This window comes from Hypanus sabinus, chromosome 1 (genome assembly GCF_030144855.1).
Source record: "Hypanus sabinus isolate sHypSab1 chromosome 1, sHypSab1.hap1, whole genome shotgun sequence".
Taxonomy (NCBI): domain Eukaryota; kingdom Metazoa; phylum Chordata; class Chondrichthyes; order Myliobatiformes; family Dasyatidae; genus Hypanus; species Hypanus sabinus.
The window spans coordinates 81,280,450-81,299,153 of record NC_082706.1 but is presented as its reverse complement, the minus strand read 5'-3'; the positions used below and the strand labels follow the sequence as shown (position 1 = coordinate 81,299,153).

General features: G+C 41.6%; 1 protein-coding gene across 1 annotated transcript in view; it reads right to left on the bottom strand.

Annotated features, from left to right (window-relative positions):
- LOC132395114 (cytochrome b5) overlaps positions 1-12,989 on the bottom strand; it is a 44,758-nt gene extending 31,769 nt beyond the window's left edge. The window contains exon 1 of the mRNA XM_059971424.1: positions 12,814-12,989. Within this exon, the coding sequence (XP_059827407.1) occupies positions 12,814-12,939 (126 nt within the window). The 5' untranslated portion in view covers positions 12,940-12,989. The remainder of the gene's footprint in view (positions 1-12,813) is intronic.
- Positions 12,990-18,704: the final 5,715 nt, after the last annotated feature.

The following is an 18,704-nucleotide window of genomic DNA, read 5'->3' as shown; positions in this document are numbered from 1 at the left end:
TTCAATAATTTCAGGGGCCGCATAGCCCTCCCAAAGTCTCTCCCATGCTTTGTGTAAGGCTAGCTTGGGGTTGTTGATGTACACTGAATGTATGCGTCTCACCTGTTCGCATGATTGTTTTCCCAGCCATTTCGTCATAAGATCCAACTCTTGGGTTGCTCCGAGCTGGACTCCGTGGATAGCATTGGTGAATGAGGAGTACCATGCACGGTAATTTTCAGGTTTATCGTCAAACTGGTATAGTCCTGAAGTGACGAGATCTCGTCGTGCTAAATACTGTGCCATGGGTTCAGTTGCAAGTGGCATGCTGGCTGGGGGAATATGTCGGCGGATACATGACTGAGGATGTACATTTGTTATGGGATTTGCTGTTCTGAATTCAGCCTTTGCCTCTTCTCTTGCCAAATCTGGTAAGTTTGGTGTCGAGAAGTATTTGTCATCAGCCCTTTCATTCTTGAATTTGTCGCGGAGTTGCAAGGGTAAATTGTCTTCCTCGGATGGATGTGATGCAATCAGGCCTCTCTGAGACTCCTCATGAGGTGGGATGTTAGCATACAAGTATGGAAAGGAAAACGAATCTTCAAATCCATTTGAGATAGGACGTAGCTGCTAGTTCGTTCCAATCTGGTCCTTTCTTAAGTATATTTTACTTCTTCCAGAACATGCATTACTTTGGCATTTTTTATTATCTCTGCTTCCACCCTGGCAGCTTCTGCTTCTCGGTGTAGTGTCAGCACTTCTAACTCTGCTTCTATCCTTACCTTTTCCAACTGGTTTTCAGCTTCTCTGGCAGCCTTTTCCATTTTCAGTTTTGCTACCTGTTCAGCATATGATGCTCGCACCTTAGCGGCTTCTGCTTTAGCTGTTGCATGGGCAGTCTTATTTGTTGATGCCCTACTGCTCCTGGCACTGGATGGCAATGACTTGACGCTGGATTGCGATGCCATCGTAGCACTTGAAACACCTGGTAATGCCGCCTTTTCACTGTAGTGTTCTTGCACAGGTGTAAACTCTGAACTAAACATTAAGTATAAACCGGTCAATGAGGCACGATCCCAGTAAGATTAACCGTTTACTGTTCACTCTTCCACATTAACGTATAGTGAAAACTGTTGATAAAACAATACAAAATATATACAGTATTTGTTTCCTTCTTGGCATCACATTTACATCATAAATACTTGCAGAAGTAAAACTACAACAACTATATTACATTAAAGTGCAACATGGTCAGAACCTACCTACGCCATCGACTGTCTTTAAATACACTTCAACACAAACTATCCACAACTCTTTAAATAACAAAAAACATAAACTATCAACCGTCATTACTTTTAACAGAATCAGCGTTAAAATTTTTACTTCAACATATCCATTATCTTATGAACTTACGGCGTTGCTTCTCTGATGTTTCTAGTGCGTAGAAAGAAAACTTTTCTCACTCTGATCCTGCACACACAAGCCCCTCCTTCCCGTTTCTCCAAACCGGTATTTTCCCACAAGACGCAGCAAAAACCGGGTGTAACGTCATCGCATGCCGCGATATATCACAATCAACGAATTTACTTTCAACAACCTTAACTTTAACTACAAAACGATTACAAACGAATTACTAAAGTGAAAATATAATAAACTAAATAAATGCCTTAAGGGCAACATAATACTATTTATTTATTGTGGCACAGCATGGAACAGGCCTTCCTGCCCTTTGAGCCATGCTGCCCAGCAATCCTACAATTTAACCCCAGCCTCATCATCGGACAATTTACAATACCCTACCAACTGGTAGGTCTTTGGAATGTGGGAGCAATTACAGATAGTCACATGGAGACAGTACAAACTCCTTACAGGCAGTCCAAGTCGCCTGCACTGTAAGCGATCTGCTAACCACTATGCCACCACCACCGACTCCAATGCCATATTTAAGTTTGCTGATGACACCACTGCTATTGGCCGAATCAAAGGAGGTGGTGAAATGGCATCTTGGAGGACAACTGAAAATCTGGTTGAATGGTGCCTCAAGAACAACCTTCCACACAATGTCAGCAAAACCAAAGAGCCGATTATTGACTACAGAAGGAAGAAGCTGGCGGACCATGAGCCAGATCTCACTCGGGGATTGGAGGGGGAAAGCATAACATTAATATTTGAGTAATAATGTCAATATATTGTTTAGGCATTCTTTGTTTGCATAATTCATTATGGGTTATATGTATGAAGTAAGCAAATCGCATATAATATGCCACCACATCGTAAGTGCACACCTCACTAAAGTAAAACAAACACATTTATCCCAAGCTCCTGTGCTTTTCTTTTGAAAGTTTTCTAAGAGTTGCCAAAACATAGTTGTGATGAGGTGGTTTGAAATCAAATCCAAGATGACTATCCAGAGCGACACACGCTACATGCTAGCTCCATTGGAAAGCCAGACACATGCAATTGCACAACAGTAACAGAGGAATGTATACTGAATGAATTGAGCAGTATTTTAAAGCAAATGAGATGAGAACCGAGTACCAGTTTGGCTGAATACAAGAGCATACAGTTTGTTTAGAAGTGTAACTGCTCGGGAGACTCCGCCTACTATCTAATGGAGTGACACACAGATCTGTGTGGCTGCAGTTAATTCTTCCTTTCCCCAGTTTAAACTTTGAATTTTTAAACTTTTATTTGTCGGATCTTGGAGGGGAATAGTTGTTACTATGTCACAATCTTTAAGCGGAAAGCAACTTCCTGAATCCAGCAACGGAAAAGGGAAAAAGTCTGAGGAATCACCAGCCTGGGTCAAACGTTTAGAATATTCACTGATGGGTCTTAATAAGAAGATAGACAACAACACTGTAAAACTTGATGCTACCTCTTCTGAGATGAAATTGTTACGAGAGAGCTTTCAATTTGTACAGGAAAACATTATTTCTCTCAATTCTGAACTTAAAGAGGCAAAGTGGCAAATTGCAGAAATATCAGTGAGTTTCGAGAAATCGCAACAGAAGATTATCAATTTGGAAGCAAGAGTTTGTCAGAATAATATTCAAATTGTTGGACTGAAGGAAGGACCCAAGACTGGAGATTTATTAGACTATTTTGCTAACCTGTTTCAATCTCTGTTTTCAGATATTTTATCTCAACCTCCCGACATCGAAAGGGCATTTAGAATTTTTACTGCAGCATCTCGCCAAGATAGACTAAGGTCAGTTTTGGTCTCCTTTCTTCGTTTTAAAGTTAAAGACCGAATCATAAAATAAAACAAAAAGGTTTTAAACTTAAAGGTTCCAAGCTTCATTTTTATCAACATTATCCATGGGAGGTTATGGCTCTGCGGTCTAAATTCTTTCCAACTATGAAGATAGCCTATGAGAAGGGATTATTCCCGTCACTTCAATATCCAGCTCAATTAAAATTATTTCCCAAAGATTCGACCCCACGTGTTTTTCTGGACCCCAAAGAGGTGTTGGACTATGTTAACTATTCCGGTTGCAGCTGAGGTTTGAATGGTTTTAGGTCTGCTGAATAATCATTTTTTCGGAAAGATAAACTTTGAATATTTTTGATTTGCTTAAGATGTCCTTTGATTGATCAACCATTTAAAGAAGATGTGAACCTTTCAATGTGAATGACTTTTCAAAATCTGTTTGGTCTACTGAGTGAATTAAGACAACGGACAGACTGTTTGATTATCTGTTTTATTCTCCTTTTTCATTAATTATGTAATAGTTTTCATAGCTCATAAGGTTTGTTTTCTTATAGATAGCTGCGAGTGCTTAGTCGATAGATTATTATTTTTTTCTAAAAAAAAGTTTTTTATTGGGCGTGTCAGTTAAATGGAAAATGGTGCTGATTTTTCTTCAGCAGTGATTACATAAGTATTTCTATCTTTGTTTAGCTTTATAATTTTGGCATCCTTGGGAGATTGTTTTGCATTCCCCAGTGTTTTTTTTTTTAAAAAGTATGAACATTTTTTCTCTGAATTTTTATGTTGGATATGGGGAGCTAGATGTTGTAGAGAAAAACAGAACAGTGCAGGCCTTCTGACCCATATTGTTCTGCTTACCTTTCAATTTATTTTGTGATTAATTTAATGCTCCTGTCCTGCAGAGAATTCTTTTCCTTTGTCACCGAGTCTATTTAGGAGTTTCTTGAATGTCCTTGTTGAGTCTGCCTCTATGACTACCCATGGTAAATCTCTCCACGTACCCACTGGTCTAGGGAAAAGAACACGTCCGAGATCCCTATACCTTCTTCTGATCACCATAAAATTGTGTCCTCTTTTATTAACCATTTCAGCTGGGAATCTGTTCCATGTTTTAGTGATTACCGGTGTCCATTGTTTCAGTACAATAATACTGTGTAAAGTAATGGAAGGCGTCAAAGCAAATTGATAATTAAATTGCATATACATCAGTGAGAAGCAAGGCCTGTAAGTGGGCAGAAGAATCAGTTAACATGACTTGATATGGTGGTGTGTTGCTTTTTTATATTTAGCAAAATATTTTTTCCCCTTTACAGGGCTCTTCTATTTCAGGGCCCTATCTTGTCTTTTTTTGTAACTTGGGAGAGGAATTAAGGAAAGCTTTTTAAAACCACTATTATAAAACGGGCAGCTTGTGAAGTCACTTTTTTTTCCTCTATGGGGAGGCATTTTGGCTTTTTTTTGCTGAATTTCATGGTTTTTGGGGTGGTGGGAGGTTCAGGGTTAGCTTTGATTTACAAGATTAATTGTAAGATTAATTTTAGTTTTATTTGGTATTTTTCCCCCCCATTACAGAGTTCCAGAGCATGCATATTCTATATATGGTTGTACTTATCACCACCAGTTTTGATTAGCCTGCACTGGTATGCATCCAATTATGGGTTAAATAAAATAAAAAATTTTTATGGCAATTCAACAGATAAATGTTACAAGTTGGAATGTACATTGTTGGAATCATCCTATTAAGCAAAAGCAGACTTTTAAAATCATTAATCTATTCCAACCCGATATAATTTTTGTTCAAGAAATGCTTATCAAAATGGGTGATCAAAATAGATTTTTTTTAAATGTGGAAGGATTTAGACAATAGATAATAGACAAGTGATGTTACATATTACACCAGAAGAGAACAGCAAATTAATTAAAATGGAATTGAACACGGGCTTGGGCATTTCAGTCATTCCACAAAATCAGTTTGAGCACGATTTCAAAGATACCAAACTGAAGCCTGCAGCTATCCAAGAACTTGTACTGCAGAAAAGACAACTCCTGTGGGAATGACATTCATAACAGTAAAATACAACAATCAACAAGCCACATTGAGCTTTTATGCAGCTTAAAAGACAGGAGAGCTAGCATTGTGTCCCCACCCGAGTTGCTGAGACAACTACAACTTAACTTGAGATACATCCACTTCTCCAGCAATAGGCAACTGAAAGCAAATTAAGAATGGTACTGGATGACATCACAGCAGTGTTCAAGAATGCACTGGACAACTCAAACATATCAAAGTAAAACAGTGTTAATGAAAATGCTACAGTTTTACAGAGCGTTTCTGGTTCCCAATACCATTCATGCTAAAGCAGCCCGAGAGCTAGGTCACGGAAGCTGAAGGAATTCTTTTGAACTTAGGTTGATTGTTTAAATGACATATTCAGTATTGATGAGAAGCACAATTGTCTGTGTACTTATAGTTTAGGTAGATTGCGTTTGTTATTGTATATATCTTATATATGACTAGAGAGCAATACGTTACAGTTGAATTGAAATGCATTTTATATGGAGTTGGAGTTTACAGCCAAGCAGGGAGGAGAGCAGTGTATTTAATATTTCAGTAATTGAGTAATGTTTTAAATATATTGGTTAAGCATTCCATGTTCATTTACACGATTCATTGTGTTATATGTATGATGTACATTAATGGCATATGTCATTACACCACTAAGTCATAAGTGCTCACCTCAAAATGAAGAATACATGTTTATTCCAGACTCCTTTGATTTTCCTTTGATTAGTGTCTGGAGTCACAAGACATAACAGAGTGAGTCAGTAACATTAAACTCCTCGGTGATGTCATTTGAGGGGATCAGTCCTGGGACAGGCACTTCAATGCCATTATGAAGGAAACACAGCAGCTTCTCTGCTTTCTTCGTAGGTTTGTGCAGATTTGTCAGCTGCCTAAAACTTTGAGAAACTTCTATAGATATACAGTGCAGAGAATCCTGGCTTACTGCATCATGGCCTGGTATGGAAACAACAATGGCCAACACCAATGGCCAAGAACAGAAAAGCCTACAAAAGGTAGTGGATATAGCTCATTTCATCACAGGAAAAGCTCACTCCCACCATTGTTCCTTGGAGATATGTTCACTCTCATGGGAAAGTCATCAAGGATGACTTTCCCGGCCATACTCTCTTCTCACTGCTGCCATCAGGGATGTGGTACAGGAACCTAAGGTTCCACACCTCCAGGTTTAGGAACATTTACAGTGCCTCATAAAAGTATTCAGCTCCCAAACCTTTGCTCACATAAATGAGTATTAAAACCAGGGAGTTTTGTCAATGTAACAGAATATTTATTCGTGAATCACATGCTCCTTTCTCCCCACCCTACCCCCACAATAGAGCCCAAAGCCAGAAAACTGTAAATAATGACAAACTCAAAAACAAACATCAGTTCAAAAGTGTTCATCGCTCTTTGTTCAGTACATATAATAAATAAGAATGAAGTCCACCTCTCGCAGCCAATAGTCATTTTGGATAGTCACCATAAATTTTGCACAATGTGTTCCAGCAAGATTTGCCCATTCCATATAACCATCACAGCACGGAAACAGGCCATCTCGGCCCTCCTAGTCCGTGCCGAACTCTTAATCTCACCTAGTCCCACCTACCCGCACTCAGCCCATAACCCTCCACTCCTTTCCTGTCCATATACCTATCCAATTTTACCTTAAATGACACAACTGAACTGGCCTCTACTACTTCTACAGGAAGCTCATTCCACACAGCTATCACTCTCTGAGTAAAGAAATACCCCCTCGTGTTTCCCTTAAACTTCTGCCCCCAACTCTCAAATCATGTCCCCTCATTTGAATCTCCCCTACTCTCAATGGAAACAGCCTATTCACGTCAACTCTATCTATCCCTCTCAAAATTTTAAATACCTCGATCAAATCCCCCCCTCAACCTTCTACGCTCCAATGAATAGAGACCTAACTTGTTCAACCTTTCTCTGTAACTTAAGTGCTGAAACCCAGGTAACATCCTAGTAAATCGTCTCTGCACTCTCTCTAATTTATTGATATCTTTCCTATAATTCGGTGACCAGAACTGTACACAATATTCCAAATTTGGCCTTACCAATGCCTTGTACAATTTTAACATTACATCCCAACTTCTGTACTCAATGCTCTGATTTATAAAGGCCAGCATTCCAAAAGCCTTTTTCACCACCCTATCTACATGAGACTCCACCTTCAGGGAACTATGCACTGTTATTCCTAGATCTCTCTGTTCCACTGCATTCCTCAATGCCCTACCATTTACCCTGTATGTTCTATTTGAATTATTCCTGCCAAAATGTAGAACCTCACACTTCTCAGCATTAAACTCCATCTGCCAACGTTCAGCCCATTCTTCTAACCGGCATAAATCTCCCTGCAAGCTTTGAAAATCCACCTCATTATCCACAACACCTCCTACCTTAGTATCATCGGCCTACTTACTAATCCAATTTACCACCCCATCACCCAGATCATTTATGTATATTACAAACAACATTGGGCCCAAAACAGATCCCTGAGGCACCCCGCTAGTCACCGGCCTCCATCCCGATAAACAATTATCCACTGCTACTCTCTGGCATCTCCCATCTAGCCACTGTTGAATCCATTTTATTACTCCAACATTAATACTTAACGACTGAACCTTCTTAACTAAACTTCCATGTGGAACTTCGTCAAAGGCTTTGCTGAAGTCCAAATAGACTACATCTACTGCCTTACCCTCATCAACATTCCTCGCAACTTCTTCAAAAAATTCAATAAGGTTTGTCAAACATGACCTTCCACGCACAAATCCATGCTGGCTACTCCTAATCAGATCCTGTCTATCCAGATAATTATAAATACCATCTCCAAGAATACTTTCCATTAATTTACCCACCACTGATGTCAAACTGACAGGTCTATAATTGCTAGGCTTTCTTCTAGAACCCTTTTTAAACAATGGAACCACATGAGCAATACGCCAATCCTCCGGCACAATCCCCGTTTCTAATGACATCTGAAAGATCTCCGTCAGAGCTCCTGCTATCTCTACACAAACTTCCCTCAAGGTCCTGGGGAATATCCTGTCAGGACCCGGAAATTTATCCACTTTTAAATTTCTTAAAAGCACCAGTACTTCCACCTCTTTAATTGTCATAGGTTCCATAACTTCCTTACTTGTTTCCCACACCTTACACAATTCAATATCCTTCTCCTTAGTAGTGAACACCGAAGAGAAGAAATCGTTCAAAATCTCTCCCATCTCCCTCGGCTCCACACATAGCTGACCACCCTGATTCTCTAAGGGACCAATTTTATCCCGCACTATCCTCTTGATTTTACTATAACTGTAGAAACCTTTCGGATTTACTTTCACCTTATTTGCCAAACCAACCTCGTATCTTCCTCCTCGTAAGATTGCTCAAGCTGTGCCAGGTCAGTCGAGGAGCAGCAGTGGACATTACCTTGAGGTCTTGCCAGAGATGTTTGTCAGGGTCAAGGTCAGGAATCTGACTGGGCCACACAAGGACATTAATTCTCTTCAGAAATAAGCCACTTCATGGTTCTGACAGTGTGCTTTGGGTTGCTGTCCTGCTGAAAGACAAACTTCCTCCCCAGCTTAAGCTTTCTGGCAGAGGCCAATACATTTTTATTCAGGATCTCTGTATTTAACTGCATTCATCTTCTATCAATTCCAACCAGATTTCCAGTCCCTGCTGAAAAGCATCCCCATAGCATGATGCTACCCCCACCATCATTTACTGATGCCCTGTATTAGATTAATGCCACTTAATGATGAGGCCAAAAACTTCCACTTTAGTCTCAACCAACCACAAGACCAGCTTCCACATCTTTACAGCATCTTTTAAGTGATGCTTTCCAAAGTCTTTACAGGCAAGGACACGTTTTTTTAAAAAACAGCTAGGGCTTCTTATATATATATACCCTTTGTACAAGGTCTTAGAGATTGTGCAGCCATGAACTTCATCTCCAGTTGCAGCCACCGACTTCTGCAGCTCACTTGGAAATATTGGAGGCACGATAGCCTCTCCTATAAGTGCCATTCTTCACTGGTGGCCAAGTTTAGAGAGGCAGCCTGACCTAGGCAATGTGGGTGTGGTTTCATATTTTTTCTTCCCCACTTTTTCACAATGGATTGCACTTTCAGAAGGCAAGTTCAGTGTCTATGAGGATAGACTTGTACCCTGCCCCAGATTTATGCTTCTCTATTATCATTTCCCTGACTTCCCTTGAATGCTCTTTTGTCTTCATTTTGGTTTGGCCTGTTGAAAATCTACCACTCTGTTGGACCTTACAGAGAGAGGGGTGCATTTATTCTTAGCAATCCTTGAAAATGGGTCGTCCTCCAATATTCCATATCAACAAACTTGGCAAGTTGGTAAGACAACATATGGTATTGTACTGAGTAAAGTCAGCATAGTAATTACAAAGCGGTTGAGTACTTTTTCAGACTCAATATTGGTTTTTAATTTAGTAAATTGTTGGCAGGTTTTGGAATTATTTTGATTTGACATGATGCTCAATGTTTTGTTGATTATATTGAAAAGTTAAATACATTCTAAGTTTAGAAAATGAAACAGTAAAATATGAAAATAGTTGTGGGGGCTGAATATTTTTTTACAAGACATTGTACTACTGTTCAACCACCTCACTGATGAACCAATACTTCACTCACCTCAACACTGAGCAGATTCCACACCCTGTGGATTTCCTTTCAAGGAGTCTACCGCTGATATTCTCAGTTTTATTTATTTAGTTGTTTGCTTATTTAAATAGTTTTTTTATTTGCAATACATCTTCTTTTGCACATTTGTTAGCTTTTTTTAAATATAATTTTTCATTGATTCTATTGCATTTCTTTGTCCTTCTGTGCAAGATAATGAATATTGTGCATACATGTACACAATTTACATTGTGCTTTAACATATCTAGGAAAAATCTTTTGTCTTATTCCTTTCAGGTATAACTCTCAAAGCCTTTTGAAATACAAGGATAATGAGAACCAGATCACATTGAATATTTTGGAGCAAGGCTTTATTTTTCCAAACCACAGCAAAAAGAAAAAAAACATGCCAAAGCCAAATACCTCAGAGCCTTCCTACACCACCTCAAGAGAATACTTGCCAAATAGACCTTCTCTATCCATACCAAATTTTTCCCCAAACCTGGTCAATTTCAAATCTTTCAGAGTGCATCAGTCCATTCAATTAGACCAGACTGATACATCTCATGGTGCTACCATTTCTGTCCATCACAAGCCTCCAAATACACACTACCATCACAGGCTTTTGCAGAGGTCTCACAAAAGGTATCCCTGGACATACTGACATCTAGAATATTAGGTACAGCATCTGCACAGGCCTTTTGGCCCATAATATCAGTGCCAGGCATGATGCCAAAGTAAACTAATCCCTTCTTCTGTAGATAATCCATATCTCTCTACTCGCCACAGATTCATGTGCCTATTCAAAAGCCTCAGACACCATTAGTGTATCTACTTCCACCATCACCAGGCAGTACATTCCAGGCACCCATCACTGTTCTTTCAAATAAACTTTCCTCCTATCACCTTGAAGTTACTCCCTCTGGTTTTTGATGTTTTTACTCTAGACAAAAAGATTCTGATCATCCATGTCTCTCAGTTTTATAAACTATCAGGCCTCCTGTCAGCCTCCAATGCTTTGAGGAAAACAATTCAAGTTTGTCCAGCACTCCTCATCAGCAATGCCCTCTATAAGCCAGCCTGTATAAGCTTCCACGCCCTTCCCATAATGGAGTGAACAGAAACACACACAATATTCCAAGTGTGGCATCGGAATTACCGGCTCATACACAAAGCTCCTAGCAATTAAGCCAAGCATGCCGTATGTCTTCTTTAACCACTGCCTGCTTGCATTACCTCTTTCAGAGAGGTATGGACTCAGACCCAAGATCCCCCGTCCATCAGAAAGGGGGCTGCAAGTTACACGTTTGCCCTTCCAAGGTACATCTCACACTTGCCCAGTTTAAACGCCATCTATGTTTGTTCATAACTGTAACTGATCTACACCCTGCTGCTTTCTGACAACCTTCTGCACAACTGCACCAATTTTATTTTTTATTGTCTGCATGTATACTAACCATCTATATTTTATCCAACTAACACCACTGGTCACAGACCTTCTGTCAGAATCACCCACTTTCACCACCACTTTCTGCCCTCTATAGGAAAGCCCATCCTGAAACCACCATTATATGACCACACATCCAATGCATCTTAATTCTCTTGATCAACCTTCTATTAGGAGCCTTTTAAAATGTCACATTCTCCCCTTCCTGCAAAAGCTTTTGTCACTTCCTCAGAAACTTAAGTTGGCAAGTCATGGCCTGCCCTTAATATCTTTGCCTCCCTCCTCACTGAAACATAGTTGTTCTGTAATGACCCCACATCAGATGTGGCTTGCCCAATACCTGCTGCTCCCAATTTACACCGCCAAGCCTAATGACGCTGCAATTGGACCTGCCCTCTTTGTCCACATTCATGACTTTATGATCACTGTTTTCAACGTGGAACGCCAGTCAGTCAAGCTCATTTCTCACTACAAGGTCCAGTACCCTCTCCTCGGACAATCCACATACCATTTCAAGAAAACCTCAGTAGCATCGAATATATCTGGCCCCGTATAAGCCTCTTGCACCAAGTCCCAGTAACTATTAAGTTTAAAAATCATCCACAACAACCCTGTTGCTTTCCAATCCTTCCATAATTTTCCTTCATATCCGTTCCTCCGTGTAACTGCACCTTTCCCACATTGCCTTAATACACGAGACGCCCGTCTCCAAGCGCAGCCGTGACATTCTCCCCAAACTCCTTCCGTTCTCCCTCTACTCGATCAAATAACAGACCTCATTACTTGGATCAGTAACATGGACATTAAAAACTAGTCCAAATACTTAATCGAAATCCGTTCATGGCACTTGTTTGAGTACATTTCTTTATATATGGTACTGATACTGCTCGTTGTCCTCAGTGGGATTTTAGTGGCAGATGGACAATGAATAAAAATCAGCATTAGTCTAACGTACCCAAGTACGGCATTACAAAGAAAAGTAAGAGTAGGGACCGGCTTGACTTGCCACTGTCAACTTCTGCTCAGTTACTCATCTGCACTGACTTCAAAAAACTAAGTCTCCATAACCCGCAAAATTTTTACAACATTTAGATTTTATGCAAAGATTTTCATTCAGGAAATGTGAAAATGAATTTACTTTTGAATGCCGACCAGTACTTGTCTCCTAGGGAACTGAAAACAATTCTCAAACGCTAATCGAGCCAGCACTTTTCAAAATAACTAGGAGGCAGAACGACAAGGACAAATTGTTTACAAGAACCATGCAAATTTCTTGCGGTTTCAATTGAGTTTCGGATGATAAGTTTCGGATTTAAATCATAAACGGAGCCCTACACGACGATTATTCGAAATCACTTCCACAGAAAGTAGTAAATGCGAATACGTAAGTGGTGAGTTGCGGAAAGGGAACTGAAGGAAGTCTGAGCATTAAACAAAATACCTGGTCCAGAAATTTGGTCACGTCATATATTTTGTTATTAACGTGAATCCACGCGCTGTTACCGCTGCTATGCTGCTTTAACTCTTCCAGTCGGTAATATTTCACTTCCTCCTTATCCTCAGCCATGTTCCACGAACTTCCACTAAGAACACCAACTTGCACTTTACAAGTGACTCACTAAATATCTCCTTTTTTTATTGGTAGTTACCGGGTTACTGCCAGTCTCGGAGCTCCATTGGTTAGTCGACGTGCTACTCAAATGACGTCTCACTACTCAAAGTTCGAAACGGGAATATAAAGCCAGTTGCGAAAAAAGGTCAAATGTCCTACTTTGGAATATTTTGATGTACTTAGTTCTGTGAGTGGCCTTGAGCGAGTGGACCCCACCTCAGTCTTAAATGCATTTAGTAGAAAGTAGCTACCTGAATTAGTTTATGTAGGGATTTATACTGCTTATCTTCCAAGAATTACCCTGTCAAAAAGTAATTGAAAAACTTGACAGTAATTGACAGTAATTGAAACTTGACAGTAAACTTGACAGTAAACTTGACAGTAAACAATTGACAGTAATTGAAAAATTTATTGTAAAAGTAATAACCACAACCGTCAAATGTACAAAGTTGATGTACCTGGGGCCTGACGGGTAAGGGCAGTGTCATACATTGGGGAACCGTATATTACCCTTGAAAATGAGAGATTGCAAGAGTAGAAAGGTCTTATTGCATTTGTATGAGGCCTTGGTGAGATGACAGTGGACTATTGCATACAGTTCTGATCTCCTTTCCTGAGAAAAGGGGTGTTTACCATAGAAGTATAGCAAGGATTGGGGTGGGTGAGCCCAGAGCTGAATGTCCTGCTCACTTAAGGAGGGTGAAGCATCTTCCATAGCCTTCCCTTTCCAGGTGTAGTGATTGTGCAGGACCTCTCTTTGGCTTGCCATGCAGGAGGTCACTCGCATATGGCCTCTCCTACACTACTGTGTCCATAGAAACGCCTTCACGAGGTGTCCCTGTTCTTGCTGAGTTTGCTATGTCACAGCGCGACCGAGTGTTCAGCGGTGTAACTGGGCGGGCAGGCTGGGCTCATCAGCCTGGGTTGGCAGCCAACCTAGGAGAAAGACAACTCTGATTCCAAACCCGGGTAGATGGGACTCGTTAGCCTTGCCAGGCTGCCTGTCTAGCATCTCACTGTGCCACTGTGAAACGTCCCCTGGCCTAGGGAGACGAATCGGTCAGCGCGCACCGATCCTCACTTTAAACCCACACAGGTGGGAAGAAAAGTCCTACAGTGATAGAGTTTTCCCTCGAGAACTTCACAAGCAAAGAACCCAGCTGTGGTGAACTACATATACCTGTCTGGACACACCCCCTGCTGTCTGCTCCTGTGGCTCCTCCCACAGACCCCGGTATAAAGGCGATTGGAGGCCTGAGCCCGGCCTCTCAGTCTCCAGGATGTAGTATGGTGGTCAACCACTGCTTGTTCCTTCTTCCATTCAATAAAAGCCGATATCTCGCCTTTACGTCTCAGAGAGAGTTATTGATGGTGCATCAATTTTATTGACTGGAAGTTTTAAAACATGGAAAGTGTTTTACGTCTGGAAAGATTGGATTTGGACCCCCAAGACCCTGAAGCAGCTCTTGCCTTTGAACTCTGGCTTGCATGCTTCCAATCATACTTGGAGGAAGTTCGTGCAACTGAACCCGCCGTTATGCACAGAATTCTCCTCTTGAGGGTCACCCCGAAAGTTTACTCACTTATCAGGGGCCTATCGACCTACAAAGGGGCACTGGACGCCCTCGAAAGATAGTACCTGCGGACGATGAACACCGTCTACGCAAGACATCGCTTAGCTACACGACGACAGCGGCCTGGAGAATCGAGCGCCCAGTTCATTAGACTGGGATACTGGGATTACAAGGTGAGAAGCAATCGAGCAGATAGTGATTGTAATCTTTAGAGTTTAGGAAGATGTGAGGAGCCCCCTTTGATCTTTACAAAACTCTTGATGGACTTTGCAGAAGAGATGTAAGCAAATATTTTCTCCTGAATGAGGTGTTTGGGCCACAGGGTATGGTCTGAGAATAAGAGTACTAAATTTGGGATAAAGGTCTTCACTCACAGAATTGAATATTTAAAAATTCTCTACCCCCTAAGCTATGGAAGTTGATTTTCTATGATCAGTCACAACTGAGAGGAACACATTTCTGGTCATTAATGAATCTGAAATTAGTGCTGGAAATGGGTACTCAAGGAATCAGAGGTGGGAAGGATTGGCAACTTTAAATTCTTTGGTTTATTATTTCAGAGGACCTGTCCCAGGCTCAGCACGTATGTGCAACTACGAAGAAAGCACAGCAGCGCCTCTACTGCCTTAGGAGTTTGTGGAGATTTGGCATGACATGTAAAACTTTGACAAACTTCTATACATGTGTAGTGGAGAGTGTAGTGACTGACTGCTTCACAGCCTGGTAACGAAACAACATTGTTCTTGAATGGAAAGTCCTACAAAAAATAATGGATTTGGCTCAGTCCATCACGGGTAAAGCCTTTGCAACCATTGTGTACATCTACTGTATATAAAACACTGTTGCAGGAAAGCAGCATCCATCCTTAAGGAATCTCACCTCCCAGGACCTGCTCTCTTCTCACTGCTGCCATCAGGAAGGAGATACAGGAGCCTCAGGACTCACACCACCACGTTCAGGAACAGTTACTACTTCTCAGCCATCAGGTTCTTGAACCAAAGGGGATAGCTTCTCTCAACTTCACTGACCCCATCATTGAAATGTTCCCACAACCAATGGACTCTTCATCGATATGTTCTCAATACTTATTGCTCATTTATTTATTATTATTGTTTCTTCTTTTGCATTTGCACGGTTTGTTGTCTTCTGCACTCTGGTTGAATGCCCTTGTTGGACGGTCTTTCATTGACTCTGTTGTAGTTATTATTCTATGAATCTGTTGAGTCTGCCCATAAAAAAAGTAATCTCAGGGTTGTATATGGTAACATAAATGTACTTTGATTATAACATTTACTTTAAACTTTGAAAAGGAAGTGGCACTGAGAAAAAAAGATTGAGCATGAGGATCAAGAGAATGAATGGCTGCTCTTGCTGCTGTTTCAGATGTCGCTTTCAGAAGTTGCAAAATTAAACACTGAGTCCTGAACCCTCTGATGTGGCTTTTGCAGACATTTTATTATCCGTATCACAACTTACTTTTCTACTGGCATATGCCGTGAAATCTGTTAACTTTGTAGCAGCAGAACATTGCAATACATAATAAATATCTTTAAAGAACTGAATTACAATGAGTATACTGCATATATGTATATAAACACATAGGGTGCCAGATGAATCAGCTGCAGTTCAACATCACTAAGACAAAGGAGAGAGTGGTGGACTTTAGGAAGACTAAATTGCTCCCTGTGGTGAGGACGTGGGTGTGGTGAGGATCTACAACTACCTGCGGGTACACCTGGATGACAGACCTGAGTGGAGCACCAACACCGAGGCTGAGTACAAGAAGGGCCAGGGTCACCTCTACTTCCTGAGGAGACTGAGGTCCTTTGGAGAATGCAGGCCTCTCTTTCACTTGTTCTACCAGTCTGTTGTTGCCAGTACAATCTTCTATGCAGCGGTGTGCTGGGGCAATGGCATCAACATGGGTGATGCCAACAGGCTCAATAAACCGATCAAAAGGCTGGCTCTGTTATAGGAGTCAAACTGGACGCACTGGAGGCTGTGGTAGAACAAAGGACCCTACAGAAAATCTTGGTAGTTCTCGTCACTGTTTCTCACCCTCTCTGTGCCACTTTGGCTGAACAGAGGAGCATTTTTAGTAATAAATTAAGATAACTCCACTGCTCCAAAGAGTGCTACATAAGATCATTCTTAGCCTCGACCATTAGGCTTAATAATGAGTCAACCTATAGCTGGGGGACTGCTGGCCTCCTCCTGTTAGACTGGTGTAATTTATTTTTTATTCTGTCTTACTTCTGATATTTGTATATCCATCCACTTATAATGTTACAGTGGCACTGTGATTTCTTTTTGGGATTAATAAAGGATCTATCTATCTATTAAATAGTTAAGATAAGTAGTGCAAAAACAGAAATTTAAGAAAAAAGCAGTGACGTAGTGTCCATCAATTTACTGTCCATTTAGAACGCGGATGGCAGAGCCAAAGAAACCGTTCTTGAATCACTGTGCCTTCAGGCCTCTGTACCTTCTTCTTGATGGTAGCGATAAGTGTGTCCTGGGTGGGGGTGATTCTTGATAATGGAAGCCGCTTTTCTGAGGCACCAAGTCTTTAGTTTTTGAAGTTTTGTAGTCTGTTGTTTTGAATACCCATGATGGAGCTGACGAATTTTACAACTCTCTGCAGCTTACTATGATCCTGTGCAATAGCGCCCCCCCCCATACCAGATGGTGATGCATCCAGTCAGAATGTGCTCCACGGTACATCTAGAAAACAGCCAACCTACAGCACAATACAGGCCTTAGCCCACAAAGCTGTGCCGAACATGTCCTTACCTTAGAAATTATTAGGCTTACCCATAGCCCTCTATTTTTCTGAACTCCATGTACCTGCCCAGGAGTCCCTTAAATGACCCCATCGTATCTGCCTCCACCACAGTCACCGGCAGCCCATTCCACACACTCACCACTCTCTGAGTAAAAAACTTACCCAACATCTCCTCAGTACCTACTTCCAAGCAACTTTAAACTGTGCCCTCTCGTGCTAGCCATTTCAGCCCCGGGAAAAAGCCTCTGACTATCCACACGATCAGTTCCTCTCATCATCTTATACACTCTCTATCAGGTCACCTCTCATTCTCTGTTGCTCCAAGGAGAAAATGCCTAGTTCACTCAACCTATTCTCATAAGGCATGCTCCCCAATCCTCGCAACATCCTTGTAAATCCAGATTTACAACTCTCCCCAACAGCCTTGGCAAACTGCCCCGCCAGGATATTGGTCCCTCTAGGATTCAAGTGCAACCTGTCCTTTTTGTACAGGTCACACCTGCCCCAAAAGAGGTCCCAATGATCTAGAAATCTGAATCTCTGCCCCCTGCTCCAAACCCTCAGCCACACATTTATCCTCCACCTCACTCTATTCCTATACTCACTGTCATGTGGCACAGGCAGTAATCCCGAGATGTGGTCCTGCTTCTCAACTTCCTTCCTAACTCTCTGTAATCTGCTTTCAGGATCGCCTCCCTTTTCCTGCCTATGTCATTGGTACCAATATGTACCATGACCTCTGACTTCCCACGTCAGAAAATTGTGGATGCAATCAGAAACATCCCGGACCCTGGCACCTGGGAGGTGAACTACCATCTGTGCTTCTTCCCTGCATCCACAGAATCGCCTGTCTGACTCCCGAACTATAGAGACCCCTATCACTGCTGCCATCCTCTTCCTTTCCCTACCCTTCTGAGCCACAGGGCCAGACTCTGTGCCAGAGGCACGGCCATTGTTGCTTCCCCCAGGTAGGCCATCCTCCTCAACAGTACTCAAGTAGGAGTACTTATTGTTAAGGAATACAGCCACTGGGGTACTGTCCAGCCTCTGACTCTTGCGCTTCCCTCTCCTGACTGTTACCCACTTATCTCTCTCCCCAGGACCCAGTGTATCTACCTACCTATAGCTCCTCTATCCCCTCCTCACTCTCCCTGACCAGACGAAGGTCATCAAGCTGCATCTCCAGTTCCCTAACGTGGTCACTTAGGAGCTGCAGCTCGACGCAGCTGGTGCAGAAGTGGCTGGGAGTCTCCCAGACTTCCCACATCTGACACCGAGCACAGAAAACCGGCCTCACACACATCCTTCCTGTCTGTATTCTACACAGGCAACCTACCTCACCTCAACCTATTATTGCCAAA